The sequence below is a fragment of the Bombina bombina genome, chromosome 6 (genome assembly GCF_027579735.1).
Source record: "Bombina bombina isolate aBomBom1 chromosome 6, aBomBom1.pri, whole genome shotgun sequence".
NCBI classification, from domain to species: domain Eukaryota; kingdom Metazoa; phylum Chordata; class Amphibia; order Anura; family Bombinatoridae; genus Bombina; species Bombina bombina.
This window is the reverse complement of record NC_069504.1, coordinates 36131721-36150943: the sequence shown is the minus strand read 5'-3', so window position 1 is coordinate 36150943 and position 19223 is coordinate 36131721. Positions and strand designations below refer to the sequence as shown.

Here is a 19223-nt window from a genome sequence, read left to right as displayed (position 1 = left end):
CACTTGAGTCTACTTCAGTATGCTCTCATGGAAAGGAGCTAAGTTTGAACAAAGGAGACCAAGCTAAAGAAGTACATTTTATAACAGAAGTAAATTTTGATTTTGTTTCGCCTTCTCTGAATGATGAAATCTTAATTTTTGACATCTACGCCCCTTTAATATGAGTCTATCAGTCATTCCTTTTTCTTTCATCTCTGTCCCAACTTTTCCTTACTCAGATTACTAAAGGGAATGGACAAGCAGTGATGAAACAAGAGGACCTTCTAAAGTATTTCCCCTATCTGGAGAGTGTTGTGGGAAACCAATTATACGTCACTGTCACTGTCATCACTGACTCAGGTAAGATATGTGACTAGGAGCCTTTTTCTTCCTGAAGAATGGTGCAATGACCAAAATAATTGTCAACACTGAGAGTGTCCCCTCATTCTAGGGTGGCCGTGTCATGGAAAAGTGTCATCTAGAGTAGGGTCCTTCAAACAAGACCCACTGTCATGATACCACATACCTTTCGCGACCCAACTTTTATGTTTGGTCTTAAAATTTCTGAAGTAATCTACAAGATAGCTGCAATTTTTGTCAAAGTGACTAAAACCTGTGCATAATTTATTCCTGATTGTAGTCAAACTTAAAAGTGTTGTAATAACACACACACTCTTATACAATACACACTCTCATACAACACACACAAACTCTCATACAACACACACACACTCTCAAATAACACACACACTCTCAAACAATACACACTCTCATACAACACACACACACTAATACAATACACACACACTTTCATACAACACACACTCTCATACAACACACACACTCTCATACAACACACACACTCTCATACAACACACACACATACTCTCATACAACACACACTCTCATACAACACACACACTCTCATACAACACACACACACACTCTCATACAACACACACTCATACAACACACACACACTCATACAACACAATCACACTGTCATATAACACACACACATATCCCACACTCTCTCATACAACACACACACTCTCATATAACACACACACCCTCTCAAACAACACACACACCCTCTCATACAACACACACACCCTCTCACACACACCACACACATTCTCCTACAACACACATACAAGTCCCAACCCAGTAAACATGGTGTTGCAACCCAGTGATGGGTCCCGAACCCGTGGTTTGATGAACCCTGAAGAGAACGTGGAATCTATGCCTTGATGGTAAAACACACATAGTTAAGGGGTAGGGTTGCCAGATGTTTATTATTCAATGGGATTATCCAGTATTTCAGCAGGTTGCCCAGTAAAATCTATACAACAATACTGGTCACTTAAATGTCAAGTTTGTTTTCACAGTCTACTGAGTGGCAGCTATGTGTTAAAGGCATCTTATGCCTCTGTGCATTACAAATATAGCCCAAAAAAGTGACACTCCAAATGAACAAATGTACTGGCAACTAAGGAAGGTAAAGAGAAGTCACCGGCAAGGTACACTATATGAAATGATTTAAAGCTTCAGTATTTGAGTAATAACTTCTTACAAACTCTTCTGTGGATTCATTAAAGGAGCAGTAAATATAGCAGATTTGCATAATCAACAAATGCATGATACAAAGACAATGCAATACCAATTAGCCTGAACTTCAAATGAGTAGTTATGTCTATTTCCACTATTCCTGTATCATGTGACAGCCATCAGCCAATCACAAATACGTATATGCTGTGAATTCTTGCACATGCTCAGTAGGAGCTAGTAAATCATAAAGTGTAAATATAAAAAGACTGTGCACATTTTGTTAATGGAAGTAAATTGAAAAGTTGTTTAAAATTGCTGCTCTATCTGAATCATGAAACCTTAATTTTGACTCGTGTCCCTTTAATTTATTGTATAACTAGTATTCTTCCTAAAAAACAAAAAACACATTTATTTTCTTTTATGAGTCAGATATAGCATGCAAGTTTAAACAAAAAAATTAAATTTCACTTCCATTATCAGATTTAGTTCTGGTGGTATCCTTTGTTGAAGGTTCAGCAATTCACTACTGGGAGCTAGCTAAACACATTGAGGCCTATTTAACAGTGCAGATCAGGTCCGACAGACATCGCTGAATGCGGAGAGTAATACGCTCTCCATATTCAGCATTGCACCAGCAGCTCTTGTGAGCAAGCTGGTGCAACGCCGCCCCTGCAGATTCGCGGTCAATCGGCCGCCAGCAGGGGGTGTCAATCAACCCGATCATACTCGATCGGGTTGAATTGCGGCGATTCCTGTCTGACTCATCAGAGCAGGCAGTCAGGGTTATGGAGCAGCTGCCTTTAAACCGCTGCTTCATAACTGGTGTTTCTGGCGAGTCTGGAGGCTCGCCAGAAACACAGGCCCTCAAGCTCCGTTCGGAGTTTGATAGATAGGCCCCATTGAGTGAGCCAATGACAACAGACATATAAGCTCAGCTACCAATTAGCAGCTAGCTCCAGCAGTGCATTGCTGCTCATGAGCATACCTAGGTATGCTTTTCAACAATAGATAGCACGAGAGCAAAGCAAATTAGATATTGGAAACAATTAGGAAAGTTGCTTTAAATTGCATGCTCTATCTGAATCATGGGAAAAAAAACGTTTTTATGTTCCTCTAGAATGCCTTCTAAACACAATTTAAATGCTATATACGTGAGAAGCAATATAGTTAGACACATATTCGAAATAATCGTCTATGATTTTTTAAGGATTATTTTCCCTCTTTATAAAGGCAAATCTTAGCTTGAGAGCTATTTGCCTTGCTCTGCCGGTTCTGGGAAATGAACATGAGTCCGACTCACCTGGTGCAGCGGTTTGTAGAGTGTTAACGCCGCTGCGAGATTTGATGTATATGTAACGTCGTGTATCCTGCTGGTCAGTGAGACTGACTGCTGTGTAGGACAAAAGTAACGTTAAAGGAACAGTCTAATTGATTTTTTTTTATTGTTTAAAAAGATATTTAATGCCTTTATTACCGATTCCCCAGCTTTGCACAACCAACATTGTTATATTAATATACTTTATGACCTCTAGGTTTTCCTCATTCTAAGCCCCTGCAGGCTGCCCCTTATCTCAGGGCTTTCTATTAGCTTATTAAATCTTGCACAATAGCCAGACAGCGATAGTTCATGTGTGCCATGCAGATAATATTGTGCTCACTTCTGTGGAGAATCGTAATAGTTATACAAGGAACAGCCCTAATTGGGTGAAATGCAAGTTTGTAAATAGCACTGAGATAAGGGGCAGTCTGCAGAGGCTTAGATACAAGGTAATGACAGAGGTAAAAAGTATATTAATATAACTGAGATAAGGAGAAGTCTGCAGAGGCTTAGATACAAGGAAATCACAGAGGTAAAAAGTATATTAATATAACTGAGATAAGGGGCAGTCTGCAGAGGCTTAGATACAAGGTAATCACAGAGGTAAAAAGTATATTAATATAACTGAGATAAGGGGTAGTCTGCAGAGGCTTAGATACAAGGAAATCACAGAGGTAAAAAGTATATTAATATAACTGAGATAAGGGGCAGTCTGCAGAGGCTTAGATACAAGGTAATCACAGAGGTAAAAAGTATATTAATATAACTGAGATAAGGGGCAGTCTGCAAAGACTTAGATACAAGGTAATCACAGAGGTAAAAAGTATATTAATATAACTGAGATAAGGGGCAGTCTGCAGAGGCTTAGATACAAGGAAATCACAGAGGTAAAAAGTATATTAATATAACTGAGATAAGGGGCAGTCTGCAGAGGCTTAGATACAAGGTAATCACAGAGGTAAAAAGTATATTAATATAACTGAGATAAGGAGCAGTCTTCAGAGGCTTAGATACAGGGTAATCTCAGAGGTACAAAGTATATTAATATAACTGAGATAAGGGGCAGTCTGCAGAGGCTTAGATACAAGGTAATCACAGAGGTAAAAAGTATATTAATATAACTGAGATAAGGAGCAGTCTGCAGAGGCTTAGATACAGGGTAATCACAGAGGTAAAAAGTATATTAATATAACTGAGATAAGGGGCAGTCTGCAGAGGCTTAGCTACAAGGTAATCACAGAGGTAAAAAGTATATTAATATAACTGAGATAAGGGGCAGTCTGCAGAGGCTTAGATACAAGGAAATCACAGAGGTAAAAAGTATATTAATATAACTGAGATAAGGGGCAGTCTGCAGAGGCTTAGATACAAGGTAATCACAGAGGTAAAAAGTATATTAATATAACTGAGATAAGGAGCAGTCTGCAGAGGCTTAGATACAGGGTAATCACAGAGGTACAAAGTATATTAATATAACTGAGATAAGGGGCAGTCTGCAGAGGCTTAGATACAAGGTAATCACAGAGGTAAAAAGTATATTAATATAACTGAGATAAGGAGCAGTCTGCAGAGGCTTAGATACAGGGTAATCACAGAGGTAAAAAGTATATTAATATAACTGAGATAAGGGGCAGTCTGCAGAGGCTTAGCTACAAGGTAATCACAGAGGTAAAAAGTATATTAATATAAATGTGTTGGTTATGCAAAACTGGGGAATGGCTAATAAATGGATTTTCTCTCTTTTTAAACAATAACAATGTTAATGTAGATGAAAAGTAGTGCAACTATAGTTTAGCATTGCTGTACAGCTAAACAGTAATGAAGCTTTAGTTTAGATGCCCAGTTAGGTTACACTATACAGTTGCACTACTGTTTAGATGTCCAGCTAGGTTACACTATACAGGGAGTGCAGAATTATTAGGCAAGTTGTATTTTTGAGGATTACTTTTATTATTGAACAACAACCATGTTCTCAATGAACCCAAAAAACTCATTAATATCAAAGCTGAATATTTTTGGAAGTAGTTTTTAGTTTGTTTTTAGTTTTAGCTATTTTAGGGGGATATCTGTGTGTGCAGGTGACTATTACTGTGCATAATTATTAGGCAACTTAACAAAAAACAAATATATACCCATTTCAATTATTTATTTTTACCAGTGAAACCAATATAACATCTCAACATTCACAAATATACATTTCTGACATTCAAAAACAAAACAAAAACAAATCAGTGACCAATATAGCCACCTTTCTTTGCAAGGACACTCAAAAGCCTGCCATCCATGGATTCTGTCAGTGTTTTGATCTGTTCACCATCAACATTGCGTGCAGCAGCAACCACAGCCTCCCAGACACTGTTCAGAGAGGTGTACTGTTTTCCCTCCTTGTAAATCTCACATTTGATGATGGACCACAGGTTCTCAATGGGGTTCAGATCAGGTGAACAAGGAGGCCATGTCATTAGATTTTCTTCTTTTATACCCTTTCTTGCCAGCCACGCTGTGGAGTACTTGGACGCGTGTGAAGGAGCATTGTCCTGCATGAAAATCATGTTTTTCTTGAAGGATGCAGACTTCTTCCTGTACCACTGCTTGAAGAAGGTGTCTTCCAGAAACTGGCAGTAGGACTGGGAGTTGAGCTTGACTCCATCCTCAACCCGAAAAGGCCCCACAAGCTCATCTTTGATGATACCAGCCCAAACCAGTACTCCACCTCCACCTTGCTGGCGTCTGAGTCGGACTGGAGCTCTCTGCCCTTTACCAATCCAGCCACGGGCCCATCCATCTGGCCCATCAAGACTCACTCTCATTTCATCAGTCCATAAAACCTTAGAAAAATCAGTCTTGAGATATTTTTGGCCCAGTCTTGACGTTTCAGCTTGTGTGTCTTGTTCAGTGGTGGTCGTCTTTCAGCCTTTCTTACCTTGGCCATGTCTCTGAGTATTGCACACCTTGTGCTTTTGGGCACTCCAGTGATGTTGCAGCTCTGAAATATGGCCACACTGGTGGCAAGTGGCATCTTGGCAGCTGCACGCTTGACTTTTCTCAGTTTATGGGCAGTTATTTTGCGCCTTGGTTTTTCCACACGCTTCTTGCGACCCTGTTGACTATTTTGAATGAAACGCTTGATTGTTCGATGATCACGCTTCAGAAGCTTTGCAATTTTAAGAGTGCTGCATCCCTCTGCAAGATATCTCACTATTTTTGACTTTTCTGAGCCTGTCAAGTCCTTCTTTTGACCCATTTTGCCAAAGGAAAGGAAGTTGCCTAATAATTATGCACACCTGATATAGGGTGTTGATGTCATTAGACCACACCCCTTCTCATTACAGAGATGCACATCACCTAATATGCTTAATTGGTAGTAGGCTTTCGAGCCTATACAGCTTGGAGTAAGACAACATGCATAAAGAGGATGATGTGGTCAAAATACTCATTTGCCTAATAATTCTGCACTCCCTGTACAGTTGCACTACTGTTTAGATGTCCAGCTAGGTTACACTATACAGTTGCACTACTGTTTACATGCCCAGCTAGGTTACACTATACAGTTGCACTACTGTTTAGATGTCCAGCTAGGTTACACTATACAGTTGCACTACTGTTTAGATGCCCAGCTAGGTTACACTATACAGTTGCACTACTGTTTAGATGCCCAGCTAGGTTACACTATACAGTTGCACTACTGTTTAGAGGCCCAGCTAGGTTACACTATACAGTTGCACTACTGTTTAGATGCCTAGCTAGGTTACACTATACAGTTGCACTACTGTTTAGATGCCCAGCTAGGTTACACTATACAGTTGCACTACTGTTTAGATGCCCATCTAGGTTACACTATACAGTTGCACTACTGTTTAGATGTCCAGCTAGGTTACACTATACAGTTGCACTACTGTTTAGTTGTCCAGCTAGGTTACACTATACAGTTGCACTACTGTTTAGATGCCCAGCTAGGTTACACTATACAGTTGCACTACTGTTTAGATGTCCAGCTAGGTTACACTATACAGTTGCACTACTGTTTAGATGCCCAGCTAGGTTACACTATACAGTTGCACTACTGTTTAGATGCCCAGCTAGGTTACACTATACAGTTGCACTACTGTTTAGAGGCCTAGCTAGGTTACACTATACAGTTGCACTACTGTTTAGATGCCTAGCTAGGTTACACTATACAGTTGCACTACTGTTTAGATGCCCAGCTAGGTTACACTATACAGTTGCACTACTGTTTAGATGCCCAGCTAGGTTACACTATACAGTTGCACTACTGTTTAGATGCCCAGCTAGGTTACACTATACAGTTGCACTACTGTTTAGATGTCCAGCTAGGTTACACTATACAGTTGCACTACTGTTTAGATGCCCAGCTAGGTTACACTATACAGTTGCACTACTGTTTAGATGCCCAGCTAGGTTACACTATACAGTTGCACTACTGTTTAGATGCCCAGCTACGTTACACTATACAGTTGCACTACTGTTTAGATGCCCATCTAGGTTACACTATACAGTTGCACTACTGTTTAGATATCCATCTACATTACACTATACAGTTGCACTACTGTTTAGATGCCCATCTAGGTTACACTATACGGTTGCACTACTGTTTAGATATCCATCTACATTACACTTTACAGTTGCACTACTGTTTAGATGCACAGCTAGGTTACACTATACAGTTGCACTACTGTTTAGATGCCCAGCTAGGTTACACTATACAGTTGCACTACTGTTTAGATGCCCAGCTAGGTTACACTATACAGTTGCACTACTGTTTAGATGCCCAGCTAGGTTACACTATACAGTTGCACTACTGTTTAGAGGCCTAGCTAGGTTACACTATACAGTTGCACTACTGTTTAGATGCCTAGCTAGGTTACACTATACAGTTGCACTACTGTTTAGATGCCCAGCTAGGTTACACTATACAGTTGCACTACTGTTTAGATGCCCAGCTAGGTTACACTATACAGTTGCACTACTGTTTAGATGCCCAGCTAGGTTACACTATACAGTTGCACTACTGTTTAGATGTCCAGCTAGGTTACACTATACAGTTGCACTACTGTTTAGATGCCCAGCTAGGTTACACTATACAGTTGCACTACTGTTTAGATGCCCAGCTAGGTTACACTATACAGTTGCACTACTGTTTAGATGCCCAGCTACGTTACACTATACAGTTGCACTACTGTTTAGATGCCCATCTAGGTTACACTATACAGTTGCACTACTGTTTAGATATCCATCTACATTACACTATACAGTTGCACTACTGTTTAGATGCCCATCTAGGTTACACTATACGGTTGCACTACTGTTTAGATATCCATCTACATTACACTTTACAGTTGCACTACTGTTTAGATGCACAGCTAGGTTACACTATACAGTTGCACTACTGTTTAGATGCCCAGCTAGGTTACACTATACAGTTACACTACTGTTTAGATGCACAGCTAGGTTACACTATACAGTTGCACTACTGTTTAGATGTCCAGCTAGGTTACACTATACAGTTGCACTACTGTTTAGATGCCCAGCTAGGTTACACTATACAGTTGCACTACTGTTTAGATGCCCAGCTAGGTTACACTATACAGTTGCACTACTGTTTAGAGGCCCAGCTAGGTTACACTATACAGTTGCACTACTGTTTAGATGCCTAGCTAGGTTACACTATACAGTTGCACTACTGTTTAGATGCCCAGCTAGGTTACACTATACAGTTGCACTACTGTTTAGATGCCCAGCTACGTTACACTATACAGTTGCACTACTGTTTAGATGCCCAGCTAGGTTACACTATACAGTTGCACTACTGTTTAGATGCCCAGCTACGTTACACTATACAGTTGCACTACTGTTTAGATGCCCAGCTAGGTTACACTATACAGTTGCACTACTGTTTAGATGCCCAGCTAGGTTACACTATACAGTTGCACTACTGTTTAGATGCCCAGCTACGTTACACTATACAGTTGCACTACTGTTTAGATGCCCATCTAGGTTACACTATACAGTTGCACTACTGTTTAGATATCCATCTACATTACACTATACAGTTGCACTACTGTTTAGATGCCCATCTAGGTTACACTATACGGTTGCACTACTGTTTAGATATCCATCTACATTACACTATACAGTTGCACTACTGTTTAGATGCACAGCTAGGTTACACTATACAGTTGCACTACTGTTTAGATGCCCAGCTAGGTTACACTATACAGTTACACTACTGTTTAGATGCACAGCTAGGTTACACTATATAGTTACACTACTGTTTAGATGCCCAGCTAGGTTACACTATACAGTTGCACTACTGTTTAGATGCCCAGCTAGGTTACACTATACAGTTGCACTACTGTTTAGATGCTTAGCTAGGTTACACTATACAGTTGCACTACTGTTTAGATGCCCAGCTAGGTTACACTATACAGTTGCACTACTGTTTAGATATCCAGCTATATTACACTATACAGTTGCACTACTGTTTAGATGCCCAGCTAGGTTACACTATACAGTTGCACTACTGTTTAGATGCCCAGCTAGGTTACACTATACAGTTACACTACTGTTTAGATGCACAGCTAGGTTACACTATATAGTTACACTACTGTTTAGAAGCCCAGCTAGGTTACACTATACAGTTGCACTACTGTTTAGATGCCCAGCTAGGTTACACTATAGAGTTGCACTACTGTTTAGATGCCCAGCTAGGTTACACTATACAGTTGCACTACTGTTTAGTTGTCCAGCTAGGTTATACTATACAGTTGCACTACTGTTTAGATGCCCATCTAGGTTACACTGTACAGTTACACTACTGTTTAGATGCACAGCTAGGTTACACTATACAGTTGCACTACTGTTTAGATGCCTAGCTAGGTTACACTATACAGTTGCACTACTGTTCAGTTGCCCAGCTAGGTTACACTATACAGTTGCACTACTGTTTAGATGCCCATCTAGGTTACCCTATACAGTTGCACTACTGTTTAGATGCCCAGCTAGGTTACACTATACAGTTGCGCTACTGTTTAGATGTCCAGCTAGGTTACACTATACAGTTGCACTACTGTTTAGATGCCCATCTAGGTTACACTATACAGTTGCACCACTGTTTAGATGCCCATCTAGGTTACACTATTCAGTTGCACTACTGTTTAGATGCCCAACTAGGTTACACTATACAGTTGCACTACTGTTTAGATGCCCAGCTAGGTTACTCTATACAGTTGCACTACTGTTTAGATGCACAGTTAGGTTACACTATACAGTTACACTACTGTTTAGTTGCCCAGCTAGGTTACACTATACAGTTGCACTACTGTTTAGTTGCCCAGCTAGGTTACACTATATAGTTGCACTACTGTTTTGATGCCCAGCTAGGTTACACTATACAGTTGCACTACTGTTTAGATTCCAAGCTAGGTTACACTATACAGTTGGACTACTGTTTAGATTCCCAGCTAGGTTACACTATACAGTTGCACTACTGTTTAGATGCCCAGCTAGGTTTAACTATACAGTTGCACTACTGTTTAGATGCCTAGCTAGGTTACACTATACAGTTGCACTACTGTTTAGTTGCCCAGCTAGGTTACACTACACAGTTGCACTACTGTTTAGATGCCCATCTAGGTTACACTATACAGTTGCACTACTATTTAGATGCCCAGCTACGTTACATTCTACAGTTGCACTACTGTTTAGATGCCCAGCTAGGTTACACTATATAGTTGCACTACTGTTTAGATGCCAATGTAGGTTACACTATACAGTTGCACTACTGTTTAGATGCCCAGCTAGGTTACACTCTACAGTTGCACTACTGTTTAGATGCCCAGCTAGGTTACACTATACAGTTGCACTACTGTTTAGATGCACAGCTAGGTTACACTATACATTTGCACTACTGTTTAGATGCCCAGCTAGGTTACACTATACAGTTGCACTACTGTTTAGTTGTCCAGCTAGGTTATACTATACAGTTGCACTACTGTTTAGATGCCCATCTAGGTTACACTGTACAGTTACACTACTGTTTAGATGCCCAGCTAGGTTACACTATACAGTTGCACTACTGTTTAGATGCCTAGCTAGGTTACACTATACAGTTGCACTACTGTTCAGTTGCCCAGCTAGGTTACACTATACAGTTGCACTACTGTTTAGATGCCCATCTAGGTTACCCTATACAGTTGCACTACTGTTTAGATGCCCAGCTAGGTTACACTATACAGTTGCACTACTGTTTAGATGTCCAGCTAGGTTACACTATACAGTTGCACTACTGTTTAGATGCCCATCTAGGTTACACTATACAGTTGCACCACTGTTTAGATGCCCATCTAGGTTACACTATTCAGTTGCACTAATGTTTAGATACCCAGCTAGGTTACACTATACAGTTGCACTATGGTTTAGATGCCCAACTAGGTTACACTATACAGTTGCACTACTGTTTAGATGCACAGTTAGGTTACACTATACAGTTGCACTACTGTTTAGTTGTCCAGCTAGGTTACACTGTACAGTTACACTACTGTTTAGATGCCCAGCTAGGATACACTATACAGTTACACTACTGTTTAGATGCCCAGCTAGGTTACACTATACAGTTGCACTACTGTTTAGTTGCCCAGCTAGGTTACACTATACAGTTGCACTACTGTTTTGATGCCCAGCTAGGTTACACTATACAGTTGCACTACTGTTTAGATTCCCAGCTAGGTTACACTATACAGTTGGACTACTGTTTAGATGCCCAGCTAGGTTACACTATACAGTTGCACTACTGATTAGATGCCCAGCTAGGTTACACTATACAGTTGCACTACTGTTTAGATGCCCAGCTAGGTTACACTATACAGTTGCACTACTGTTTAGATGCCCAGCTAGGTTACACTATATAGTTACACTACTGTTTAGATGCCCAGCTACGTTACACTATACAGTTGCACTACTGTTTAGATGCCCAGCTAGGTTACACTATACAGTTGCACTACTGTTTAGATGCCCAGCTAGGTTACACTATACAGTTGCACTACTGTTTAGATGCCCAGCTAGGTTATACTATACAGTTGCACTACTGTTTAGATGCCCATCTAGGTTACACTGTACAGTTACACTACTGTTTAGATGCCCAGCTAGGTTACACTATACAGTTGCACTACTGTTTTGATGCCCAGCTAGGTTACACTATACAGTTGCACTACTGTTTAGATTCCAAGCTAGGTTACATTATACAGTTGGACTACTGTTTAGATGCCCAGCTAGGTTACACTATACAGTTGCACTACTGTTTAGATGCCCAGCTAGGTTACACTATACAGTTGCACTACTGTTTAGATGCCCAGCTAGGTTACACTCTACAGTTGCACTACTGTTTAGATGCCCAGCTAGGTTACACTATAGAGTTGCACTACTGTTTAGATGCCCATGTAGGTTACACTATACAGTTGCACTACTGTTTAGATGCCCAGCTAGGTTTAACTATATAGTTGCACTACTGTTTAGATGCCTAGCTAGGTTACACTATACAGTTGCACTACTGTTTAGTTGCCCAGCTAGGTTACACTATACAGTTGCACTACTGTTTAGATGCCCATCTAGGTTACACTATACAGTTGCACTACTATTTAGATGCCCAGCTACGTTACACTATACAGTTGCACTACTGTTTAGATGCCCATCTAGGTTACACTATACAGTTGCACTACTGTTTAGATATCCAGCTACATTACACTATATAGTTGCACTACTGTTTAGATGCCAATGTAGGTTACACTATACAGTTGCACTACTGTTTAGATGCCTAGCTAGGTTACACTATACAGTTGCACTACTGTTTAGATGCCCAGCTAGGTTACACTATACAGTTGCACTACTGTTTAGATGCCCAGCTAGGTTACACTATACAGTTGCACTACTGTTTAGATGCACAGCTAGGTTACACTATACATTTGCACTACTGTTTAGATGCCCAGCTAGGTTACACTATACAGTTGCACTACTGTTTAGTTGTCCAGCTAGGTTATACTATACAGTTGCACTACTGTTTAGATGCCCATCTAGGTTACACTGTACAGTTACACTACTGTTTAGATGCCCAGCTAGGTTACACTATACAGTTGCACTACTGTTTAGATGCCTAGCTAGGTTACACTATACAGTTGCACTACTGTTCAGTTGCCCAGCTAGGTTACACTATACAGTTGCACTACTGTTTAGATGCCCATCTAGGTTACCCTATACATTTGCACTACTGTTTAGATGCCCAGCTAGGTTACACTATACAGTTGCACTACTGTTTAGATGTCCAGCTAGGTTACACTATACAGTTGCACTACTGTTTAGATGCCCATCTAGGTTACACTATACAGTTGCACCACTGTTTAGATGCCCATCTAGGTTACACTATTCAGTTGCACTAATGTTTAGATACCCAGCTAGGTTACACTATACAGTTGCACTACTGTTTAGATGCCCAACTAGGTTACACTATACAGTTGCACTACTGTTTAGTTGTCCAGCTAGGTTACACTGTACAGTTACACTACTGTTTAGATGCCCAGCTAGGTTACACTATACAGTTGCACTACTGTTTAGATGCCCAGCTAGGTTACACTATACAGTTACACTACTGTTTAGATGCCCAGCTAGGTTACACTATACAGTTGCACTACTGTTTAGTTGCCCAGCTAGGTTACACTATACAGTTGCACTACTGTTTTGATGCCCAGCTAGGTTACACTATACAGTTGCACTACTGTTTAGATTCCCAGCTAGGTTACACTATACAGTTGGACTACTGTTTAGATGCCCAGCTAGGTTACACTATACAGTTGCACTACTGATTAGATGCCCAGCTAGGTTACACTATACAGTTGCACTACTGTTTAGATGCCCAGCTAGGTTACACTATACAGTTGCACTACTGTTTAGATGCCCAGCTAGGTTACACTATATAGTTACACTACTGTTTAGATGCCCAGCTAGGTTACACTATACAGTTGCACTACTGTTTAGATGCCCAGCTAGGTTACACTATACAGTTGCACTACTGTTTAGATGCCCAGCTAGGTTACACTATACAGTTAATCTACAAAAGGTTATACAGACTGCGCAAAGGTTAGGGTATATATGCTTTAAGATTTAAGGGGATATTTCTCCTAAATCCCCAGGGGAAAGGACAACAGAGAGCAGTTAAAATCTAAAGCGCCAGTACAGGCAAAATATACCCAAGAAAAAGAGAGCATGCAATTTAGTGTTTAAATAAAAAAATAATTTATTCTTCAACAAATGTCACAAAAAGAACCTAAAAAAAAAAAAAAAAAAAAAAATATGTATAACATGAGATTAAAATCTCCTAGGTATAAATTAAACCTTATACAAGAATTCAGACAATAAAATATGTGATTGGCCAATCTCTATTAAAATGTGAGTATTCTATAAAAGCATTTACACAAGGAAAATTACACATATATTGTAGGTTACTAATGTAAGCAACTAGAACTGTATGTATCAGAATATCAAGCAATTTGTAACACGATATCTATCATCAAATTATCTACTGATAATCTAAGAGTATGTGCGCTAAGTGCATAAACCAAATAGCTTCCGTTAAATATGGCTAAGTCAGCATATCAGTAAAATGTCCACAAAGGTGCAGATGAATATGAGTGATTTACTGGTATCCGTGATTCCTTTAGTGTAGCACAGTGTTTTTTAGTGCTCAAATGGATCCACTAGAAACTACAGGTACCTGTTTAAGTGATCCTTTTAAGTTCAGCTCTTAGAATGGAATGAGCTGTCTTCTTTGTCCGATGTCACCTTTTAGAAGAAAATGCCTCCAAAATAAGACAAGCAGTGTAACTGTTTTTGCTGATCTTGAAGCCGCGCTGTAAACCCCAGCTACAAACACTTCTGTCTCTTGCTCAGTTATCACCTATACCGGTTAGGGCACTGATTAGCTTAGTATTATGGGAGTGTCTGGTTTGAGCTGTGGGGTGCCGGCTCTACAGCTGATCCTTTCTTTTCTTCCTCTTGATGCACACTAGGAGATCCGCAACGCGTTTCCGCTGAAATTACTTCAGCCTTTGTCAAGCTTGATCTCCTTTGAATCCTATGGCTTTAAATAGCCCTCCTTCCATTTCAATTGGTTAGGAATTTCAGCCAATGTGTGTCTAATTGGCTCAGAAATGTTTGTTGAACATTTATAAACATTATATTTCTTAAATTTATGTATATTCAGATATTGTATATTTGGTAAGTTCTAATAATTAGTCATAAACATATATTTCTCTGAGATTTAAAATTGAATGATTGTATAAGATTATGAGAGATATTTTCAACAAACGTTGATAAAAGAACAAAGATGAAAAAAAAAAACTACATTTTGTTAAACTAAACATTTAAGATATTGAGGTTGGAATTAGTCATAAACAAGTATCTCTCTGAAAACTAAAATTTGATTAATTATATAAGATTGTAAGAGATATTTTCAACAAACGTTGATACAAGATCTAAGATAATAAAAAAAAAAAAAAAAAAGTTTATTTTTGAAAAACTAGTCTCAAGAGTGCCGAGAGGTTTACGTATTAAAAAAGAATGTTCATTCAAAATAGACTCAGATGATTTTAAAACAAAATGGAATGAAATCTTAGAGGAGGCCTCTGCTAAATTAATGACTCTAATAAAAGAATACAGGGAAGAACTATTGATAACCTTAGGAAATGAGATTAATGACCTAGAGCTAAAGCTATCCGAATATAAAGGATTAGAGGAATATAAAAGGAGAGAAGAATCTCTTAAAAAACTAATGAAGGATACAAAAGATGAACTCATAAAAACTAAACTTAATAAATTTGAAAGAGATAGAGAAGATTACGAAACAAATGAGAAAAAAACGAATAGTGAGGCATATATCAGCCACAAATGGAGAAGAGAAAATACACATAACAAATCAGACACACAAACTCAGAGAGAAACTTACACTCAAAAAGTTGACACAAACTCAAGAGAAGTGAATACAAAAATTATAATACCTTATAAAAACATCCAGGAAGATAGAAAAAGAAACTATAACACATCCAGACAGGATGATTTTTACTATAATGATTACAGACAAGGAAACTAGTCTTCTAATTATAACCAGACACATTATAATGGCCCACAACTAAGACCAGAATGGCAAACGGTTAATTACCATCAGAGACACAAAAACAAAAATAACTATAACAGTTTCAATAGTTATCAGAGAAGAGATTATGAGCGTAATTATTTCAGAAGGGATTATGAACAGCCAAAAATAAATACACCTAAGAAAAACACATACTACCATAATAAAAATGGGAATTATAAAACAAATGACGAAAGAATTGATAACACTGAAAATAGACCGAATAAAGATGAATGGAGAATTCCCACATCTAATAGATTTGATACATTAGATAGAAACACAGAAACAAGAAAACAAAACAAAACAGGAGATAACAGTAAAGAACACACTGAACATTTTTTAGAGGTAGGCCCACAACACCAGGGAACAAGAAGAAAAAGAAATCACTCAGACGACGAGGAAAGAGAGGAGGAGGGTTACAGAGAAAGAGTAGAAGAACCATACAGGAACACACAGATGGTCAAAAGGAAGAGATAAAGACTAATGGAATTTTTAATTTGAGTAAAATTAAACTAGAAAACAAACATATAGAAATATTAAACAAAGGGTTGTCATTTGCTCCAACCAGAAAATTAAACAAATGTGACACTTATATTGATGCAAGTAAATTTATTAGAAATCTTACACTTAAGAAATACTTCCTTAAAACCCCTCTGGAAAGGAATTTTAACACAAAAATGTCTATAAATGAACAAGAAGTCTTAAACAATACTGAATATATTCATTCAGGTCTAAAAAATAAATCCAACTTCTACCCTAAACAAGAAAAAGGATTATTTATTGAAACCTTTGAAAAATTGGTTCTTGAAGACATCAGTAAGATTAAGCAAAATACGAAAATTAAACATAATATTACACTCAAACAAAAAAAGCTAATCAAAGAATTAGAAGAAAATAAAGAGATAACTATAAAACCGGCGGACAAGGGAGGAGGGATTGTTATCTTAGACAGAGAAGCGTATAGAAATATGATTGATGATCTAATAAACGACACCAATACATACAAGCAATTAAGATGTAATCCTACGATGATATATAAAGTATTTTTGAAACACCACCTAGATAAAGCTAGTGATAAAGGGATCATTAATGATAAAGAATATGATTATCTACTCCCCAGATTTCCTATTATGCCTGTTCTCTATGCCCTCCCGAAAATTCACAAATCACTAACTAAACCTCCAGGGAGACCGATTATAGCGGGGATAGATTCACTAACAGCTAATCTATCGGCTTACATAGACAAATACTTACAAAAATACGTGACAAAGCTCGATTCTTATCTAAGAGACTCTACCAATTTACTATTACTACTTGATGAGTTCAAATGGAAAAAAGATTACCTACTGGTCACATGCGATGTACAGTCCTTATATACATCTATTAAACATGACGATGGGATACATGCCATAGAAAATTTTCTTAAAGATGATAAAGATATTAAGAAAGAACAAAGAGACTTCTTAATAGATAGTATAAGGTATATTCTTACCCATAATTTTTTCTTATATGAAGACAATTACTATGAACAGATTTGCGGCACAGCTATGGGCACCAAATTTGCCCCTAGCTACGCAAATCTGTTCATGGGAGCCTGGGAAAAACAATTTCTCAGCCTCAGCCCATATAGGGAAAACATCATTGTCTATAAGAGATATATAGACGATCTGTTTCTCATATGGAGTGGAACTAGAGAGGAACTAACAATCTGTTTAGAAAACATGAATACTAACAATCTAAATCTGAAGTTCACTGCTGATATCAGCGCTAATATAGTTCATTATTTAGACCTTGAAATCAACATTATTGACGAAAAAATATCAACCAGAACATACTTTAAGGAAGTAGACGCTAACAATTTCATCCATGAAAGTAGCTGTCACTTAAAAAGGTGGAAAGCAAACATACCTAAGAGTCAATTCCTAAGACTAAAAAGAAATTGCAAAGAGAAAGAAGACTTTGAAATACAGTCAAAAATACTAAAAAATAAATTTTTAGAAAGAGGATACTTAGAAGAGACCATAGAAACAGAAAGACAAAAAATTGTGAATCTAGATAGAAAAGAGATTTTACAATACAAACCAAAGACAACTACTTCAATAAATAACGAAGAAATCTTCCTACCCTTCATAACAGAGTATAGTGAAGATAGGATCAAAGTAGAAAAAATAATAAAAAACCATTGGAAAATTCTTAAATCTGATCCTCATTTAGGAGAAAAACTTCCAGATAAACCAAAATTTGTTTATAAAAATGCAAATAATATAAAAAGCAAACTTGCACCAACTTTTAAACATAAAAATAACAATACTATAAGAGGGATCTTAGGCGAAAAACTACAAGGGTTTTACCCATGCATATCATGCAAAGCATGTAAACATTCAATTAAAACAAAAAGCTTTAAATCAAACATAACAAAGAAAGATTATAAAATTAAGGAAACCATCAGGTGTATGGACACGAACGTTATCTATCTTATTACATGCAAAAAATGTGAAAAACAGTATGTAGGAGAGACAGAGAGAACACTAAGGGAAAGAATTAGGGAACACCTAAACTCCATAGAAAATTCGTAAAAGGAACGCAATAAAGATCTACCTGTTGCGAAACATTTCAGGATGTGTTGCAATAACAATTTGAAATATTTTAACTTCACAGCGATAACTAAATTAAAAGAAAAAAAGAGGGGTGGTAATTTATCCGATGCACTCCTGCAAAAAGAAGCCAAATGGATATTTGAATTACAAACCCTAAAGCCTAAAGGGTTAAACTTAGATTTTAACCTGAACTGCTTCTTAAAAACCTAAATAAAATCAAAATATATTTAAAATTATATCAAAATTTAGTACCTTCTATAAAAATAGAAGCTGGAAATTCTAGAGAAAAGTTATATACAAATCAGTATAAACTGTATTACATTAGTGAAATTATCCCAATCCTCTTTTAAAAACTTTTTTTCAAATTTTATCATATATATTGTTTTCACCACCTTTTTTCCACAAATTTAGACCATTGTGTAGCATTTAGTCCTTACCAAGGACATCTCTGAATCCCAACCTAAATATCTCTACAATTGAGACTAGTTTTTCAAAAATAAACTTTTTTTTTTATTTTTTTATTATCTTAGATCTTGTATCAACGTTTGTTGAAAATATCTCTTACAATCTTATATAATTAATCAAA

The 19223-nt window shown here is 37.8% G+C and overlaps 1 protein-coding gene across 3 annotated transcripts in view; it reads left to right on the top strand.

The window, feature by feature from the left end:
- LOC128662561 (complement C3) overlaps positions 1-19223 on the top strand; it is a 568605-nt gene that overhangs the window by 156090 nt on the left and 393292 nt on the right. For all 3 annotated transcript variants that reach the window (XM_053716362.1, XM_053716361.1, XM_053716360.1), the window contains exon 9: positions 219-339. In XM_053716362.1, the coding sequence (XP_053572337.1) occupies positions 219-339 (121 nt within the window). The remainder of the gene's footprint in view (positions 1-218; positions 340-19223) is intronic.